The sequence below is a fragment of the Rutidosis leptorrhynchoides genome, chromosome 2, assembly GCF_046630445.1.
Source record: "Rutidosis leptorrhynchoides isolate AG116_Rl617_1_P2 chromosome 2, CSIRO_AGI_Rlap_v1, whole genome shotgun sequence".
Classification (NCBI taxonomy): Eukaryota; Viridiplantae; Streptophyta; class Magnoliopsida; order Asterales; family Asteraceae; genus Rutidosis; species Rutidosis leptorrhynchoides.
In genome coordinates this window covers 515172274-515190625 of record NC_092334.1, presented here as the reverse complement: position 1 = coordinate 515190625, position 18352 = coordinate 515172274, and the positions used below count along the sequence as shown (strand labels likewise).

The 18352-nt window shown below is 34.7% G+C and overlaps 1 protein-coding gene across 1 annotated transcript; it reads left to right on the top strand.

Annotated features, from left to right (window-relative positions):
* Positions 1–3748: 3748 nt before the first annotated feature.
* On the top strand, positions 3749–17318 carry LOC139892836 (ubiquitin C-terminal hydrolase 13-like). Its single transcript, XM_071875964.1, has 32 exons — positions 3749–3879; positions 4235–4304; positions 4406–4553; positions 4645–4802; positions 5744–6009; positions 6415–6633; positions 6720–6828; positions 6912–7027; positions 7785–7883; positions 8721–8830; positions 9462–9536; positions 9671–9749; positions 9931–10077; positions 10522–10602; positions 10679–10798; positions 10908–11030; positions 11451–11528; positions 11633–11721; positions 12281–12389; positions 12486–12554; positions 12641–12748; positions 12940–12995; positions 13093–13270; positions 14085–14186; positions 14696–14767; positions 15258–15323; positions 15583–15648; positions 15735–15821; positions 16244–16360; positions 16478–16552; positions 16668–16754; positions 16851–17318. Exons 1-32 carry the CDS (start codon positions 3850–3852, stop codon positions 16890–16892), a joined length of 3351 nt encoding a protein of 1116 aa, XP_071732065.1. The 5' UTR covers positions 3749–3849; the 3' UTR covers positions 16893–17318.
* The last annotated feature ends 1034 nt before the right edge of the window (positions 17319–18352 follow it).

The window sequence follows — 18352 nt, the reverse complement described above, 5'->3', positions numbered from 1 at the left end:
GGACTACAAGGATCAAGAACTAATTCTTGATGAGATTCATCAGGGTTTAGATTTGTTTTGGTTTTATAAAAGAAAACTTCTCCGGTTTCCGAAGTCGTAGGAGAGCAACTGCCTTTCGCACTTTCTTCGTAGTCGGTTAAGTTTGAACTGGAATCTACATAAATTAATACCATAATTAATATTTTGTTTTTATAGCTTTAAAAAGGTTTACTATAATGACGACTTTAAATCCTATACCGACAAACTCCCTGTTTGTTAAGCATGTGTGTTTCTTATCAATTTATCTTTGAAACAAGTGGCCAGGCCAACAACAGAGAGGCATGATCCTTTTGGTTCCAATATAATTGGAGACTGTTCGAAAAATCCAACAACCAAGTCCGTGTATAATTGTCTTTCTTAGACACCACTCAAGAATCTCAAATATTTTGATAGAATCAAAGATTACCTTAACAGACAGAAAATAAGGTCCCCGGTAGCGGCACCAAAAACTTACTACCTCTTATGATATGGCCAAAACGGACGGTTTTATTTGTGCGGTGTCGTTAGGTCGCAACACGTCAGAATTAGCTACAAAACGAGAGTAACAGTTTTATCATTTATATTTAGCTGGGGTTCCCTAGCTATAACTCACCTACTTGTCTTTCTTTTAACGAGTAAATGGTAAATATAACTCAGGTTCGTATTTTTGTATGTTTGCTCAGTAACGTGGGACAAAAGTGCCTATATAGTTAACCCTAGTGACAAGAGGTGATAGATTAATATTAACTACTAATACTATAATTTAACTGTAAAGATAGAGATATATAGGTATGTAGAATAAAATTCTGATGAGAAACTATCACAAAGGTTTAACTTCCTAGAATAAACACTAAACCTCAATCAACTAGGCTATGAACCTAACTAATTTGTCACTGAGAGTTTAGGTTTTGAAGATTCTGGCTAAGACGGATATTCCTACTCCCAACGTTAACCTTAGAGGGTTTAAACGACCTTATGGATAGAATCCTAGGTACATGAATAAAGTGATATATTCCTAAAGGAAAGTCTCAGCTTTTCTTAATCCTAGTTGGTCTAACTAAAGCAATATTCCACCACTTAATACTACGATATGCCTTAACATTAACAGATGTGCAATCTTAGATATTCTAATGTACTGCTAATTGGATTAGAAGTCTCTCCTTTGCAATCACTTACTCAACCCAGGATCATCTTACAATATCCCAAGAACATTGCTTCTGACGCGAATCATGCTTCTGAGCAAGCCAGTGTTCACTGAACTTTATATTGCCTACTCTAATCACAACCTAAATGGGCAGCTCTTCTTTGACGAATAAATGGTTATCCATACGTAGGTACGATATACCTATTGTGACGTTAAGCACACATAACTACTTACCTTATATCCTAGGGTCGATCAGGTCCTAATACTAGGTTATAGCCACGTGAATAAGCGAAAATGGTGATTCGTAAATTAAACTTCTAAATCGTCAAGGTTTCAGCATAACAGTAGGATAAGTTTCAGATAAATTATTCAATATATAATAAACATTTGTAACAGATAGATAGATATGCAAGATGAAAGAAACTTAAGATAACAAGATAACTTTATCAAATTAAGGAAAGCGTTCACCGTTTACAGACGAGATCTGGACCATTACAAGTGCTGACATCCTCTAGATCGCTCCTATTACAATCTTCGGCGTTCGCATCCGGGTACTTAATTTCCCGCTCGGAGGTGAGAAGGCCTTGAAAGCTCTAGTGAGAGAAAGTGTATTGTAGTGAGAGAGTGAGGAGAGGTGTGTTGAAATTGGATGACAAAAAGCCTTTAAATAGACTTGGAATTTTCCTGCAAACGGCTGGCAGGCCGTTTGCAGGGGCCGTTTGCCAGACCAGCCCGTTTGCAGGGGCCGTTTAACCTGGCCGTGTGGCAGGCCATTTGTGAGCCAGACAAGCCATTTGGCAGGCCGTTTGGCTTGCTTGGTCAGCTGATTTTACTGTATCGTAACTTGATTTATTGTCTTTCGCCGTTTTCGCTCTAGAATCTTCGTTTTAGTTCCGTTTCTCTTGATTCTTTTTGCATCGTCTTTGTAATTACTTTATCTACAAATTTAACAGAAAAAGCGATTATTTTGCCCACAAAGTTTTGAACTTTATGCTTTTGGGACTCAATTTCGGGGTAAAAACATGACTTTTTAGCCGATATCAAACATATAGACAAATTATAACTCCTTTACCAGAATCATAAAATTTGCTATATACACATTTATCTGATTGGTTTAATTTAAAACTACTAGATAAAACCACTTCATCAAACTTCTGATGCCATTGCTTAGGTGTTTGTTTCAATTCATATAAGGACTTCACAAGTTTGCACACCTTGCTTTCATTACCTGGCATGACAAAGCCTTGAGGTTGGTTCATATAAACCTCCTCATCCAAATCACCATTCAAGAATGTTGTCTTCACATCCATCTGGTGAATAATTAAATTGTGAATTGCAGACGATGTAATCAGTAGTCTAATGGTAGTGATACAAGCCACTGGAGCATAAGTATCGCATAGTCTATTCCAGACTTTTGTTTAAAGTCTTGAATGGCTAACCTTGCTTTGAACTTTTCAATAGTTCTATCTACCATCATCTTCCTTTTGAAGACCCACTTACAACCCAAAGGTTTGCAACCAGGAGGTAGATCAGCTAACACCCAAGTGTTATTGCCCATGATAGAATCCATTTCATCATTAATTGTCTCTTTCCAAATTGCAACATCCTGAGACCTCATTGCTTCATCATATGTTTTAGGATCATCTTCAACATTAAAACATTATGAATATTGGGTAGAAGCATCATCCCTGGAACATTCAACTAAGTATAGTTGAAAATCCGGTCCAAATGATTTATGTTTCCTTTCTCTTTTGCTTTTTCGAATCTCAAGTGACTGATCAATAGCCTTTTCAGAGACTTCATCATTATTCCTCATTGATTCCATTGTTACTTGGAATCATATCCTTCAGTATAGGTATAGATGAAAATCGATTTTTATCAAATATTGCATCCCTTGAATCAATCACATAATTGATCGAGACAAACTCATTAGGCTCAAACCTATATGCCCTGGAATCAGGGCCGATTAAGGCTATGGGCGAAGCAGGCGACGGCTCGGGGCATCACGCGGTTAGGGGCATCATTTCGAAAAAAATTATTAATACCCATAGTTTAAGCCTCATAAAGATATATGTTTGCGTAACTGCTTGGGGCATTTTATAATCATTTTGTCCGGAGCATGCAAAAACTTTGACCAAAGTTTGACCGACCCTGCCTGAAATGTTCAGCATATTTAATAAATATGCAATCTATACCTTTTTCACCTAAATTTTTCTTTTCAAGATCAGACAGTCTTACAACAATCCTACAAAAGAAAATACAAAACAGTAATTACGTAAACAAATAAGTGACAAATACAATAAGGCGTATCATCCGACGCAACCAACAACAATCGAACCATGAAACATACTTTCAAATTAGTTTAGCCAGCCCATTAGATTAGAACTAGAATCTACTACTATACTCCAATAAATAAATACATAAGGTCACCATAGTCAATTCACCAAACACATCGACATAGCCACATAGCCCATAAGCCCATAGCCACCACACTATTTGGTCAATCAAACGTACGTTGACCTTTCTTTGCTTACTCCTCTTTTTTATCTCCTAAAATCCCCAAAATACCCTTAACCCCAACTACACCCTCCCCCCTTTCCCCCAATCGATCTTCACGTTTTCTACGACCTTTCCACCTCTTACCGCCGATTTTTCCGATCGATTTCCGACACCAATCTCCGCCGTCGATGACTCTCATGACTCCGCCTCCAATTGATGTAAATTATTATTATTATTTTATATACGTATATATATATTTATCTATTCACACACCTTTATTTACACTTCGTTTACGTACATGCACTCCGCACACGCAATTACATATCTATAGTTCGTACATATATACGTACACGTATCTGTAGCTATGTATTTCTCTAAGCTGCTTAATTTTACTAATTCAATCGGCTAATTGAATTACGATCTGTTAACGATTGTTAATTGAATGTGACAAATTTGATCTGAAAGCTATCGATTTTTACTATTTATTGGAAATGCTTCATTTTTAGGGTTTTGAATAGTGAATTGTAATCGGATTCAATTTTTTGAATATTTATAGTCTATTATTATGTATAGCCGGAAGAGGAAGAGATGTTAGTTCCACATTCTGAGATTGCTGCTGCTGAAGGACCTCAACCAATGGAAGGTATTAGATTTTGTGAAAGATTTATGTGATTTGATTGGTAGTTTGTGTGGATACGTTTTGTTTTTAGTGGATTAACTTGTGTGCTACGTGTACTTTGTTAGTTGCACCTGTAGAAGCTGCTAATACAGCTGATGAACCTGTGGTTGATGATCCGCCATCAGCTAGGTTTACGTGGACTATAGAGAATTTTTCAAGATTGACCAACAAAAAGTTGTACTCTGATGTTTTTGTGGTTGGAGGATATAAATGGTATCATTATGTTTGCTATATGTAATTGTTTTGAAGAGTGTAGTAATCTTGCACAAATTAGTTTTGCTCACGTGGTACATTGTGTAATCAGGCGAGTACTTATATTCCCAAAAGGAAACAATGTGGACCATTTGTCAATGTACCTCGATGTTGCTGATGCGTCAAACTTGCAATATGGTTGGAGTAGATATGCTCAGTTCAGCTTAGCTGTGGTAAATCAAGTTCATAGCAAGTTCACCATGAGAAAAGGTAAGCTTTTTTTTTTTTTTTTACCCTTTTGAACAAACTGGACTGTTTTATATGAAGTTTCTTAAGATAGAAGTCACAAGATACTAGTTGTATGCATCACTAGGACTTCAAGATGAAATACAATTCTGCCAGAAGATTCTCTTTATATAAAGAAGCTTTAAGGAACATTTTTTATATGACGATGATTGCGTAATGAGAACATATACGTTATCAAGAGAGTTGATAATTTTGGTTTGCCTTGTTCGTGGTCAAATGAATATTCTCCGCAAAACACACACTGTTTGTCTTTTCTAATGAACGTTATTTTCTTTTATCTTACAATCTATCAAATGTTTTATAAAATGTTGGTACCGAAAAACTTATGAATGCTGTTATTGGTTGAAGTATCAAGTTTGGTGGTTTTTCAACCGTACTTCTCATTTGTTGTCAACTCCTGATTCAGAATTCAATTTAATAGTGGTTATGAGTTATGACTTATGACATCATATGCGAAGTAACCTTATTGGATGGATTTTATTAGCAGCAATATCTGTCTCCTAGTTTTTCTCTCACTCGCCATCCCTATTTTTTTCTTTCCCTTTTAGTATCCCTAGCATATGATTGCGCATAACATACATGAATCTATTTAGTTTTGCAGACACATGCTATTATGTGTTTTTGTATATGGTGCACACCTGAATTGTTTAAGTACAGTGACCCTTGGATAATGAATTTTAATTAAATACTGGCTGGAAAACGCATGTTATGGGAAATCTTATATATATCAAGAGTATCACGAAGAAAATGTGACTCAAGGGTGTTGATGCATTTATCATCTCACTCCACGAATGGAGAAATAATAAATTCATATATGTGCTTTAATTGTATTTCATCAGTTTTCATGATCTCATCATCGGTACAATCTTGGGTAGGTAATAGTTATGACTATTTTCAACTTGCAGATACTCAACACCAATTTAGTGCACGAGAAAGTGATTGGGGTTTCACGTCATTTATGCCTCTTAGTGAACTATATGATCCCAGTAGAGGCTATCTTGTGAATGATACATGCATAGTTGAAGCTGATGTTGCAGTTCGCAAGGTTGTTGATTATTGGTCACATGACTCCAAAAAGGAAACTGGTTATGTTGGGCTTAAAAATCAAGGTGCTACATGCTATATGAACTCTCTTCTCCAGACATTGTACCACATCCCTTATTTCAGGAAGGTTGGTGATTATACCCGTTAGTCAATGCTCATTGCTAAGTCTAGAGATGGCAATTCTGACTCATTTATGGGTAAACAGGGTCTATAATGGGTAAAATATAAGTTTCAATTACAAAAATAACGGTTTGAAAATCACCCAACAGGCCAACATGTATTAAACGTGAATGCGAATTTCTAGATTTTTTTTTATCTTGGTGGTTAGATTGTCTTCATAATGATATACTTCTAAAATGCCTAGAATACTAGGTATTTGTTATACTAAGCAAAGAAAAGACAAAAAATTTTGCGAGCCAGCACAACTCTGCCTGTTTAAAAATCCTTTGCTTCCCACTATCCTACCCACCCATATTGCCACCTCTATATAATCGTATGCAAGAAGGCACTTATGTATTTTTTTTTGAATCAGGCTGTGTACCATATGCCGACAACCGAGAATGATATGCCGTCAGGAAGCATTCCTTTGGCTTTGCAAAGTTTATTTTATAAGCTTCAATATTGTGACACCAGTGTAGCCACAAAAGAGTTGACAAAGTCTTTTGGCTGGGATACATATGATTCTTTTATGCAGCATGATGTTCAAGAACTCAATAGGGTCCTTTGTGAGAAGCTTGAAGACAAAATGAAGGTAAAAAAAATACTCTTTTAATACCAAATTTGGGTCTTTAATATCTTCACTCTCTGATTATACCCGGTTATATCTTTTTGGTATAGGGTACCGTTGTGGAGGGTACTATCCAACAACTATTTGAAGGACACCATATGAACTATATTGAATGCATAAATGTGGACTACAAATCAACAAGGAAGGAATCTTTTTATGGTACATATTTATGCTGTACAATGGCAAGTTATTTATAAATAATAACTTCTGGTTTCGTATTAAGATTCGTATATTTGTATTAGACCTTCAGCTCGATGTTAAAGGCTGCCGCGATGTCTATGCCTCGTTTGACAAGTATGTAGAAGTGGAGAGACTTGAAGGTGATAACAAGTATCATGCTGAACAACATGGGTTACAGGTTGGATGACTATATTATCTTTTGTAGCCTCATTAAAACTTTAGTTAAGAAGTCACAGGCTGAATAATTTTAAGTATATACATCGTAAGTCAAAGATACTTCATCTCAGTTTCTCAATGATGTTACTACTAAGAGAATCTTTAGTAATTTCATGATAAGTTCATTATAGACCTGTAGAAGGTAGAGATTTCAAATTAGAGGTTTGGGTAACAAGTCAAAACGGGTTTTTTATACATCCCAGAACTTGGTGTCAGATTGACTAATTTTTCCTTCCATTATTAACTAGTGAACACTTTTTGTTCCCTTTATTAACCAATTAACACTCTTCGTTTCATTATTTTTATTAGCAAATAACTGCATTAAATATATATATGATTGCTAAAGGTAAGCTGTTAATTCAAAATATTACTAACCGGATAGGAGGTTGTGGTCTCCAGAATACACCGTGGGAAACTTTTGACCTATTCTACAATTTTAGCCACATGTATGAATTTAACCATTTGAGTCTTATTTTAAATTAACCCAGTTTTAGATAGATGTGTGACAATTGCCACAGCTAGTTTTCTACTAAAAAGGTCATGATATCAATGCTAGTTAGGGTAGTTTAACAATCATACACTGATTGGTTATTAATCTGAAATGAGTGTCAATATATCCCATCATCTTAATGTAAGTTGGCATTGTGTTTGTTTTCATCGAGTTTGATGTGTTTGGAGTTTGTGATATCTCACACACAAATCCTGTAATGGTCTTTCAGGATGCAAAGAAGGGCGTTTTGTTCATTGATTTTCCCCCTGTTCTTCAGCTTCAACTAAAACGTTTTGAATATGATTTCATGCGAGATACAATGGTGAAGGTCAGTTGCAATTAACCTGCAGAATAACTATATTATTGTGCACTATCTATGTTCCCTTTTGTACACCCATTAGGTTGGTATGAGTTGTGTAGTACTCTGTATTATCTTATTATATCTTCACTCTTTGGGCAATGCCACTATATATATGTTGCAGATATTATTATCTTGTTATGGTATCACTATTCTTCTTCCAGTTGACTTACGTGATAAGTAAAACAAGAAATTTAGAAAGGACCCATGGAAAACCATTTACAGATAAGTCAAAGGGCAATCAGTGGGAATCATAAGAGTTTTCATCAGATTCACAATTGTTATATTTTATAAAAAACTTTTTAGCTAATGCCTAGTGCATATACTCTCTCCTTTTACCACACCATCTAAAAAGAAAGGAGAAAAAGTTAAAATATATCTCAGCCTTAGCAGTTGCTATAATTTTTATCTAAATCTAAAATAGACGTCCATGACGTGGAGTTTGATTTCAATGTTTCGACCCTTAAAGATGTGAAGATACTTTCATTTAAATATTAAATATTGTTATACTAAATACTAAATCATAATAATAATATAGTAATCTTTGCAACCACGGGTGGTGGCAAAATGTATGATGAAATCATAGCACTGTTTGCTTTAAGTCATTTTCTTTCTTCATAATAGTTCTGCTCAAAGGGTCTGCATGATTTCACTTTCTTTCAGTCCTTTGAGTATTATAAGTTGGTGGTGAACCTTTTCTTTGTTTAGTTTAGTTTTGTATGCTGTTACCATCATGATACCAGACAGCTATTCGCTAAAGCAGCAGTCTCATTTTGTATTTGTTTGTGAACTTATATAAATTTACAGATAAATGATCGCTATGAATTCCCATTGCAACTTGATCTTGATAGAGAAAATGGGAAGTATTTATCGCCTCAAGCGGACAGAAGTGTTCGTAATCTCTACACTCTTCACAGGTAATGATACTCTCATACAAGGCTAACAATAACTTGGAATATCGATGTAGAAACTCTTACATTAATTAAGATAATATGATTAGTCTAACGAAACTAAATTTATATATTCTAATAGGAGTTTAGATCACACATCCTTCGTCCCACATAAAATTGCAGGGTTGACTTTACCTCTAATAACTAGAACTGCTTTAATACTAATCAAAGCAGATGGTTCATCCTTGTTACTGTAATGACATTGAGGTTTATTTAATAAAACATAAAGAGAAGCGGCATGCTCATGTGAAATTCCATATTTCTTTGAAGGAATATCCTCTACTTATTGTAGGAGGGAGTAGCAATAGCAATAGGATTTAAAACACAATTAAATCATGTTTAGTTTATTACTCCGTATACTTTATCTGAACTTATGACATTTTAACTCTTATACATCTGTGGAGGTTCAAGGCTCACATAAAACACATAAGACATTTTGTAGGTTGCACATAGGTAAGTTGAGTGCAATTTGTACTTGGTAAAAGTCAATTTTTCAGTACGTACATTGTTTGGTCCAATTGCCCTCTTTTTTCCCCTCATATTGTGGTATATATCACTTTCTGGTGCTAAGACAGGTTTCAATGCGTTTTTTTTGTAGTGTATTGGTTCACAGCGGTGGGGTACATGGCGGACATTATTATGCTTATATCCGGCCAACATTATCTGATCAATGGTACAGAATCATTGCTAAATTGTGATATTTGAGTTGTTTTTCTCTGCATTTTGGTTCTTGATCTGCAAATACGTATTATGAATTTCTGTTTATGCTTTGCTCTCACTTTGCTAAATGCTTTGAAACTTTTGTAGGCTGAAATTCGACGATGAACGGGTAACCAAAGAAGACATGAAGAGAGCACTGGATGAGCAATATGGGGGAGAGGAAGAGGTAATTAGACAAATAACTAACATTCTTTTTTTTTTTTTTTAAATTTTTTGCGAATAATATAAATACATTTTCTAATAAGTTTAAAAAACAAGAAGGCTAAAGTTAATGTGGGATGGAGAAATGGTACTGATTTTCTTTCAAGTTATTTTAACTTATTATCTGGTGTACTTTTGTGAAACAGTTACCTCAAGCAAATCCTGGATTTAATAACTCCCCGTTCAAATTTACTAAGTATTCAAATGCATATATGCTTGTGTATATACGTGAAAGTGACAAGGACAAAGTAATCTGTAATGTGGATGAGAAGGATGTTGCAGAGCATCTGAGAGTAAGATTTTTAGTTTTTTTTAATACGATTGTTTTCCTGTACGTAGGTGGCAGTTTCAACATTTACATTTTGAGTGGGCTTACATGTGTTGTGATTCATCTGAAATGGCTCAGATCATAAACTATAGCTAAAAGGAGAATAACTTAAATGATTGAACATGTTGAAATGCGTCCGAAGTCTACTATTGGAGCGCAAATCCTCCAACTTGTTTTTATACTAAAAATCTGATTTTTTTGTCATTTTGTAATATATAGTGTTTCTTTATAAGATAATTTTTAATTAATTTTTTGAAAGGTTTAACAAAAGTGTTTATTGCTCAACCCAACCTTGCCCTTGACCCATACTGAAAATGACTCGAACTTGTCTTGACAAGTTACACATCTTCTGTTACCACTGGTCTCCAACAAACAAACAGTTCATTGACATCCCTCAATTATCATGCAGATTAGATTAAAGAAAGAACAAGAAGAAAAGGAGCTAAAAAGGAAGGAGAAAGCTGAGGCACACTTGTATACTATCATAAAGGTTACGACTTTCCATGACACGTTTAACCTATTGATTCTTATGTTCTTCTGTCTTACCATTAAACCTTTATGGGTAGGTTGCCCGTGATGAGAATCTTCATGAACAAATAGGAAAAAATATATTTTTTGATCTAGTGGATCATGATAAAGTTCGTAGTTTCCGTATCCAAAAGCAAACTTCTTTTGCCCTTTTCAAGGTATTTCCTATCTAGCTTTTTAATTGCAGATTTTATATTTATTATTATTATTATTATTGTTATTATAAAACGAATCTTATTCAAGTAATATCTAAATCTTCCTTTTCAGGAGGAAGTAGCCAAAGAATTGGATATACCAGTGCAATATCAGCGTTTCTGGCTTTGGGCAAAGCGCCAAAATCATACTTACCGCCCAAATCGTCCGTTGACTCCTCTAGAAGAAGCTCAATCTGTATGCATTTCTTGTGATTTTTGTTACGGCATGCAAATTTAGGAATGATCTTAGTTCTTAATGGAGGAACTTGAACTTTAGTTTTAAATGGATAATATAGCTACTTTAGTAATACTTAATCATTGCTTAAATAAATAAATGGCTAAATGGATAAAAAGGTAACCAACTTGGTTATATGCGTCAAAAAAATGAAGTAGTTACTGATGTGTTATGTCGGTAAGTAATGCGATATGAAGTGTTGATCAAACAAACTGTAACACCCAAAAATAAAGACAGCCCAATGTTTGTTACCTCTTTATGCAATTTTCTTATGAATTAACAAATTCTTTCACTTGATGTCTTGATGGTTTACACTTCAGCTACATATTACCCTCTTTGGGTTAGTTCAGTGATCATCATGTCTAATCTAATATGTTTTAGGTTGGACATTTGAGAGAAGTGTCAAATAAGGCTAATAGTGCCGAGCTTAAGCTGTTTCTGGAGATAGAACTTGGACAGGTAATTAATTTTAATACTACGAATTGTATTTTTTAATACTCCACCTTTAATATTATATTCACAGTTCTTATCTTTTTTACTTTACTGCTATCTTATTGATTTAGGATTCAAAGCCTGTTCCGCCACCTGCAAAGACCAAGGAGGAGATTCTACTTTTCTTTAAGCTTTATGACCCTGTAAAAGAGGAGCTTCGGTAGCCATTCTCTCTCTCTCTCACTCCCTCTCTCTCTCTCTCTCTCTCTCTCTCTCTCTCTCTCTCACACACACACACACACGCGCGCGCGCGCGAGCGCTCCCCTCGCACGCACACACGCGCACACGCACGTTTCAAGGTTGAAAATGTCGCAAGACGGATAGGAGTTGGTTGGGACCTTGGAATGACTAGTCGGGACATAAATATATCAAACATAAGTATTTTAAACATAATCTTCCAAATATAAATGTAGGGCATAATCTAATATTAAAAGTATTAAAATTACGATCTAACTTTGATCAACCTTGACTTTGACTGACTCAGATCGAGTGACCAACCCCTTGACTGACTTTAACATGACGTTTTAGACATTTTCTGGTTGAAATTGACTCGTTACCAAAACGACTAGTCGGCCGAGACGGCGGAGTTTTGCAACACTGATATGTATAGATAGATATTATGCCTGCCGCTTCTAAAATTTGTGGTCTGCTGTATTGTAAGGTATAGTCTTTATTATTTTTGTTTTGTTTTAATGTTTTCTGTCTTTCTAATGTGCTAGGTACGTTGGGCGGCTCTTTGTGAAAGGAACTGGAAAACCAACGGAAGTACTGGCAAAGCTAAATGAACTGGCCGGCTTTGCACCTGATGAAGAAATAGAACTCTTCGAGGTTAGTTTTTTAGTCTTTATTTACTTTGTTTTGATTTTATGCTCTATGATGGATCATCAATATTTTCCTGATTTACATTTTTTTTTTTATATTTAGGAAATAAAATTTGAACCCAATGTCATGTGTGAACGTGTCGATAAGAAGGTCACATTTCGAGCAAGTCAGGTAGAGAATATCTTTTACAACAGTTTGTTCTTTTGATAAGTTTCTTAAGTGACTAACTTTTCATTTTGTTTATGTCGGTTTTATAGCTTGAAGATGGGGACATTGTTTGCTTTCAAAAACCTCTTCCAGTTGGAAGCGTAAAATGTCGATATCCTGATGTTCCATCTTTTCTGGAGTATGTTCATAACCGTCAGGTATACTACAAATTTTTTATATGTCACGATATTTTTTAAGCTCAGGGAAGAATTGGAATTTGCATAATCTGTTAATTTGTTATAGTTTGGGGTCAATGATGACATTTAATTTTTATAGAGAACATATAGGTACATAGATCAACCTTCTATATTGGTTTCACATATTGATTGTATTATTAAATGATATATAGCTTGTTCGCTTTCGTTCACTGGAGAAGCCCAAGGAGGATGAGTTCTCATTGGAGTTGTGAGTTCCCGTAGATCTGTTTCATTTTATATATTAAATATTTTTATATATTTAAATGTTATTTGGTATCTGTTTTCTTGATTATATTGCATTACAGGTCAAAACTTAACAATTATGATGATGTAGTTGAACGAGTTGCCTCACATCTGGGCTTAGATGATCCATCTAAAATTAGGCTTACATCTCATAATTGTTATTCCCAGCAACCCAAGCCCCAACCGATTAAATACCGAGGAGTGGAACATCTGTCAGACATGCTGGCCCACTACAATCAGGTTTTATATCATTTGACATATTTCTTTAGGCCGGTGATATTTTCACTAATGTTTTTGATAAATCCACATTTTCATGCATTAAGTATTTGTACGGTACAAGTACTTTATGCATGTTATAGTGGATTTATACAAATAATGAATGGAAATATCAGTACCCTTTTTTATGCCGCCTATTGATAAAAATCATGTATCATGTATAAATATTTTAAAGATGCATTAATGTTTGTTTCTTTCACATTCATGCTAGTAATATGATTTTAGTTTGGGTTTATGTGACTAAATATGTCTGTCATGTTAAAAAACGCTTGTAGAAAATATTTGAATTTTGTTTTCGTATTCCATGGAACTAATTGTACCTAGAGCATTCTAAAGTGCTAGAGACAGCCATTTCGATCCGTTTACTCATGATTGGTTAATTTGAGTTATGTTTTTTCCCCAAAAGATTAAAAGTCTCCCGAATTGTACATTAAATGTATTAGACTTGCTAAACGTTTTATCTTAAAGATTGATTATTCTTGCAACAATATGATTCCATAATCATAATTTGATCACAATATATGAAAAAGTAAAACTTTTGGACACAATTTTCTCCGGTTAAATTGACCTGACCTGCTTGATATATTACCTAACACGATGGACCTGGCCAATTTGTCACCTCTACAAGTTGCAACTACTTCTTCTCGAGGTCGAGACATTTTATATATTTACCCACACTAACTTCAAATTAGGTTAACATTTGTTATGGTGGCAAAGTATGTCAAATCCATGTTAGAATGTGGCTAACACTCATAGTTATTTACTTTTTTTGGTGCAGAGTTCAGACATTTTGTATTATGAAGTATTGGATATTCCTCTTCCTGAGCTGCAAGGCCTGAAAACGCTGAAGGTCGCTTTTCATCATGCAACAAAAGATGAAGTAAGTGTTGACTTATAGCTCTCACCTTCTCTGTTTAATGTCCGATCATTCATGATAACAACGTACATCATGTATTTAACATAATAATTAAGAGTAAAGGCATAATAGGAAGCTATAAAACATGCACACCTTTTAAGATAGTCGTGTTATAGAGAATAAACTAAAAAATAGAAAAGCTATAACTCTCATCAAATCCTAATGACCTAACTCAAGTTTCTAATTATCTATACATAATATTCAATAAAAGGACACTCTTGTCAATACAATTGTTAATAAAAAATGAAGATGTTAGGAATTAAAAGTAAAGCCGTTAGAGACTCAATACCACCGTAAGGCCTATATACAGAAAAGGCGATCACCTAGCCTTCTTGCCTATCGCCTCTGTAAAACTCCTCGTCTGAGGTATATAAAGGCGATTATTACAAAAACACTTGTCTCTTCGCCTAGGCGCACGACCTCGCCTTTGGCACTATCATTTTTCATGATGTTTTTCTTTTGATCTATGATAGGTAGTCATACATACAATCAGATTGCCGAAACAAAGCACTGTGGGGGATGTGATCAATGATCTTAAGACGAAGGTAAGCATATCAACACTGTCTGCTTCTTATTCACCATTGCTTGATTTTTGTTACCAAATGGTAAATACGCCGAGGCGGGAATAATGTGAAGGTGGACGTGGACATGGGGTTTTGCAATCTAATATGTTTAGTATGGCTAAGAACTGGCAGGGCTAAAACACATCATAATGATATAAGTTTATTGTATCCATTTTAATGACTAGTGTGCTTTTGTTATTTGGTCATTCATTATTGACTCGTTTGACACGTTTCCCTTTTAGCTAAATGTGCCAAGTTTAGTCCGTTTGCCTCGTTACAGATTAATGATTAATAAAGTTGACCCTTTCATAAGTAAATGGCCCAATTTGCCACATTCACCAAATCCTAGTATTAGAATAATAGATTCAGGAGTTCCATTGTCATGTCTGATGTCAGACTTTATCTTAAATTCGTATGCTCTCATCATTATTCCATCTTCTATACTGGACTCATAAATGTATATTACAAACAGGTTGAGTTATCTCATAAAGATGCAGAACTTCGATTGCTTGAAGTCTTTTACCACAAGATATACAAGGTATTGAACATTTGCAATTTATTATTTATTTAATAAATAATAAAGCAGTAAGCCATATGATGGAAAATCAAACTTATCCTTCTAGTCAATATGACATGCTTATTTTCTGTCATTCATTTACATAATCGTTTTAACCAAATGTGTGAATAGATGAATTTTATTCGTAACTGCGACCTTTTAGAAATTTTGTTAGTCGGTGTTTGAATATTACCACTTTGGCCAATACAAGTAATGTTGGCATCATTCTCATTATGTGCAGATTTTCCCTCTTAATGAGAAAATAGAGAACATCAATGATCAGTACTGGACATTACGTGCCGAGGAGGTATGATTAAAATGTTTTTATATATTAATGCCAAATAATTATTCTTTATTTTATTTTATGTGGTTTGAGTCCTAGCTTCATTACAGATTCCAGAAGAGGAAAAGGACTTGGGTCCTCAAGATCGTCTAATTCATGTCTATCATTTTACAAAAGACGCATCTCAGAATCAGGCGGTATGTACCTATGGTTTTTTATGGGAATATCTATTATTTTGGTAGCCTGCAATTTTTACCCATTTATGAGTAAATGAGTTAAAAGTTATATTCTTTCTATGGGTCTAATTGGTAAACCTAGAAATTTAGCTAAAGTGTAAATGGCTGAAACGGTTGAAACTTTTTCTGTATAAGGTGTTCAAAATGTATGAAACCTCGTAAATCCTTCTATAGATTAATCAAATCTACATAATTCATATTTTAATGATATAGCTTTTCAAACGATATTTAACACAATAATCATATGTATAATTCAATAAAGAAAGATACAGAGTTTGTGTGCCTGCTGGACTGAAATGTATGTTACCCAACCTGCCTATTTTCCACTTCTATGTATTATTATGAATTTTATAATTACAATTTATATAACCATATCTTTACAGCAAGTCCAGAACTTTGGGGAACCGTTTTTCCTGGTTATTCGAGAGGGTGAAACATTAGCTGAAGTTAAAGTACGCATACAAAAGAAACTACAAGTTCCAGACGAGGAATTTTCAAAGGTGCGTTGGGTTCATCTTTTTAGTATCTACCATGAATTATAGTCTCAAACCAAAGTTTTTGTTTTGCTGTTGAGTTCCATCTTCTTACATACATACATCTAAACCATAATGTATCAGTGGAAGTTTGCATTTCTCTCTTTGGGTCGTCCTACATACCTTCAGGATTCTGATGTCGTCTCTACCCGTTTCCAGGTTAACAAGTCCTTCGATTTCTTTATTATTTTTATTATATGTACGTGCACATGTATATATGTATATATTCTATTTCCATGTTCTAACTAAATCCTAATGTTGCTTTTGGTTTCAGAGAAGAGATGTTTATGGTGCTTGGGAACAGTACTTGGGTTTAGAGCACTCTGACAATACATCCAAGCGGTCATATGCTGCAAATCAGGTAATTATAATTTGCGAGAATTATGCTGTAAATGTAAACGAACACGGCATTCAGAAGTTATTTAATTACTTGGTGACTGACTATTGGTTTATGCAGAACCGACACACATTTGAGAAACCAGTTCGAATCTACAACTAGCTTACATCATTACATTTTTGGCCGATGGGTGTAACCTTGACGGACGTGCAAGGGCTTTATGAAGTTAACCAGGCAAAATCGAGCGAGCTCCAACCCGAGCCATCTGCGGTGGATGTGTAATTGTTTGTTTAAAAGTTTGTGTGGCATCCCTGTATGGGGTGATGTAGTTTAGATGTTTCCCATCATTGTATTGTACCTTAGAAGAGTATGCATAAGATTTTGGATTTGTGGGATGTATAGAGGTATAGATGTGTGTTTTATTCAACTTCAAAACTTAAAATTTGGTTTTCTTCTTTCTTATATTTGATTGACAGACGATTGTATCTTTGTGATTTTATTATTATTATTAGAGAATAGATATCTGCGTTGTCTGCCATATGTTGTATGGAAGAAACAACTTGCAGTGTTGTGCCGTTGTGGTCCTACTGGCTTGCAGCCCTCCGTCCTAATTTAATAGTTTCATTATGATAGTCATTTGTGGGTTTAGATAATTTTCTTGTAGTTTTGGGTATTAATGTATTATTGAACTAGCATATGAAGATTTTGATGTTGAAAGTTTAAGAGTTTGAACTTGAAGCTTTATTATTGTAGTTAAAAGTTGCAATTTTTTAATTATGAATATATAAAGTAAGGTTATTGGTTAGTTTTAGGTTTGAAGATGACCAACTCATATATCAATAGAGCTTATGTTTTTACTGTTCACTAGATTAAAAAATTCTAAAAGGGTAATTTTGTCTTTTGACGCCAAAAGATATTTACTATTCTTCTCCCTTTTTCATTTAACCACCAACGGATTTCTCTAGGGAGGTTGGGCGATTTTTTTACCTGCAACTCCACCCTGACGCCACCATCTCCGGCGCCACAATCAACGGTCTCTTCGCCAACCGTATCCGAAGTAATCAGCGCGGTTTGTTGGTTATTAGTGATTGTTAATGAAGTTTGTATGAAGTCATTCAAAGAAGACCTGTCATTTTGATAAACAAATTTATGTAAAAAGTAATGAAGTAATAATAATAATCTCTTGTGAAAGTGGATAATAATCTCTTGTGAAAGTGGTTGGTAATTGGAAGAAGTCATTTTATTAAAATAAATTAGGTTAGAAGTATGTTTTGGGTCAAACTAATAGAAGTGTCAAAATGGGTAGTGTAGTGGAATGTATAGTTGAGTTTTGTTAAGATGAAATGTGTTATGACACACTTCTAAACTTGAAGTGAAGAAATTGAAATTAGAGCGATAGTGAGTAATGTGAATTGTGATTATAATTGTAGGTTGTAGAGGAAGCGACTATTCTCGTGTCTTCATTTCGGAACCTTGTGTAACTTGGGTGGGTAAATAGGGTCGTATGACATTGGTTGCAATGGTGCAAGTAATGACATGCTTTCGGGGACAAACCCCCAATTTTTATGTGTAGCTCGGTCCGATGGCCATTGTGTTAGCTTATTATATCGTTGAAGGTGGTT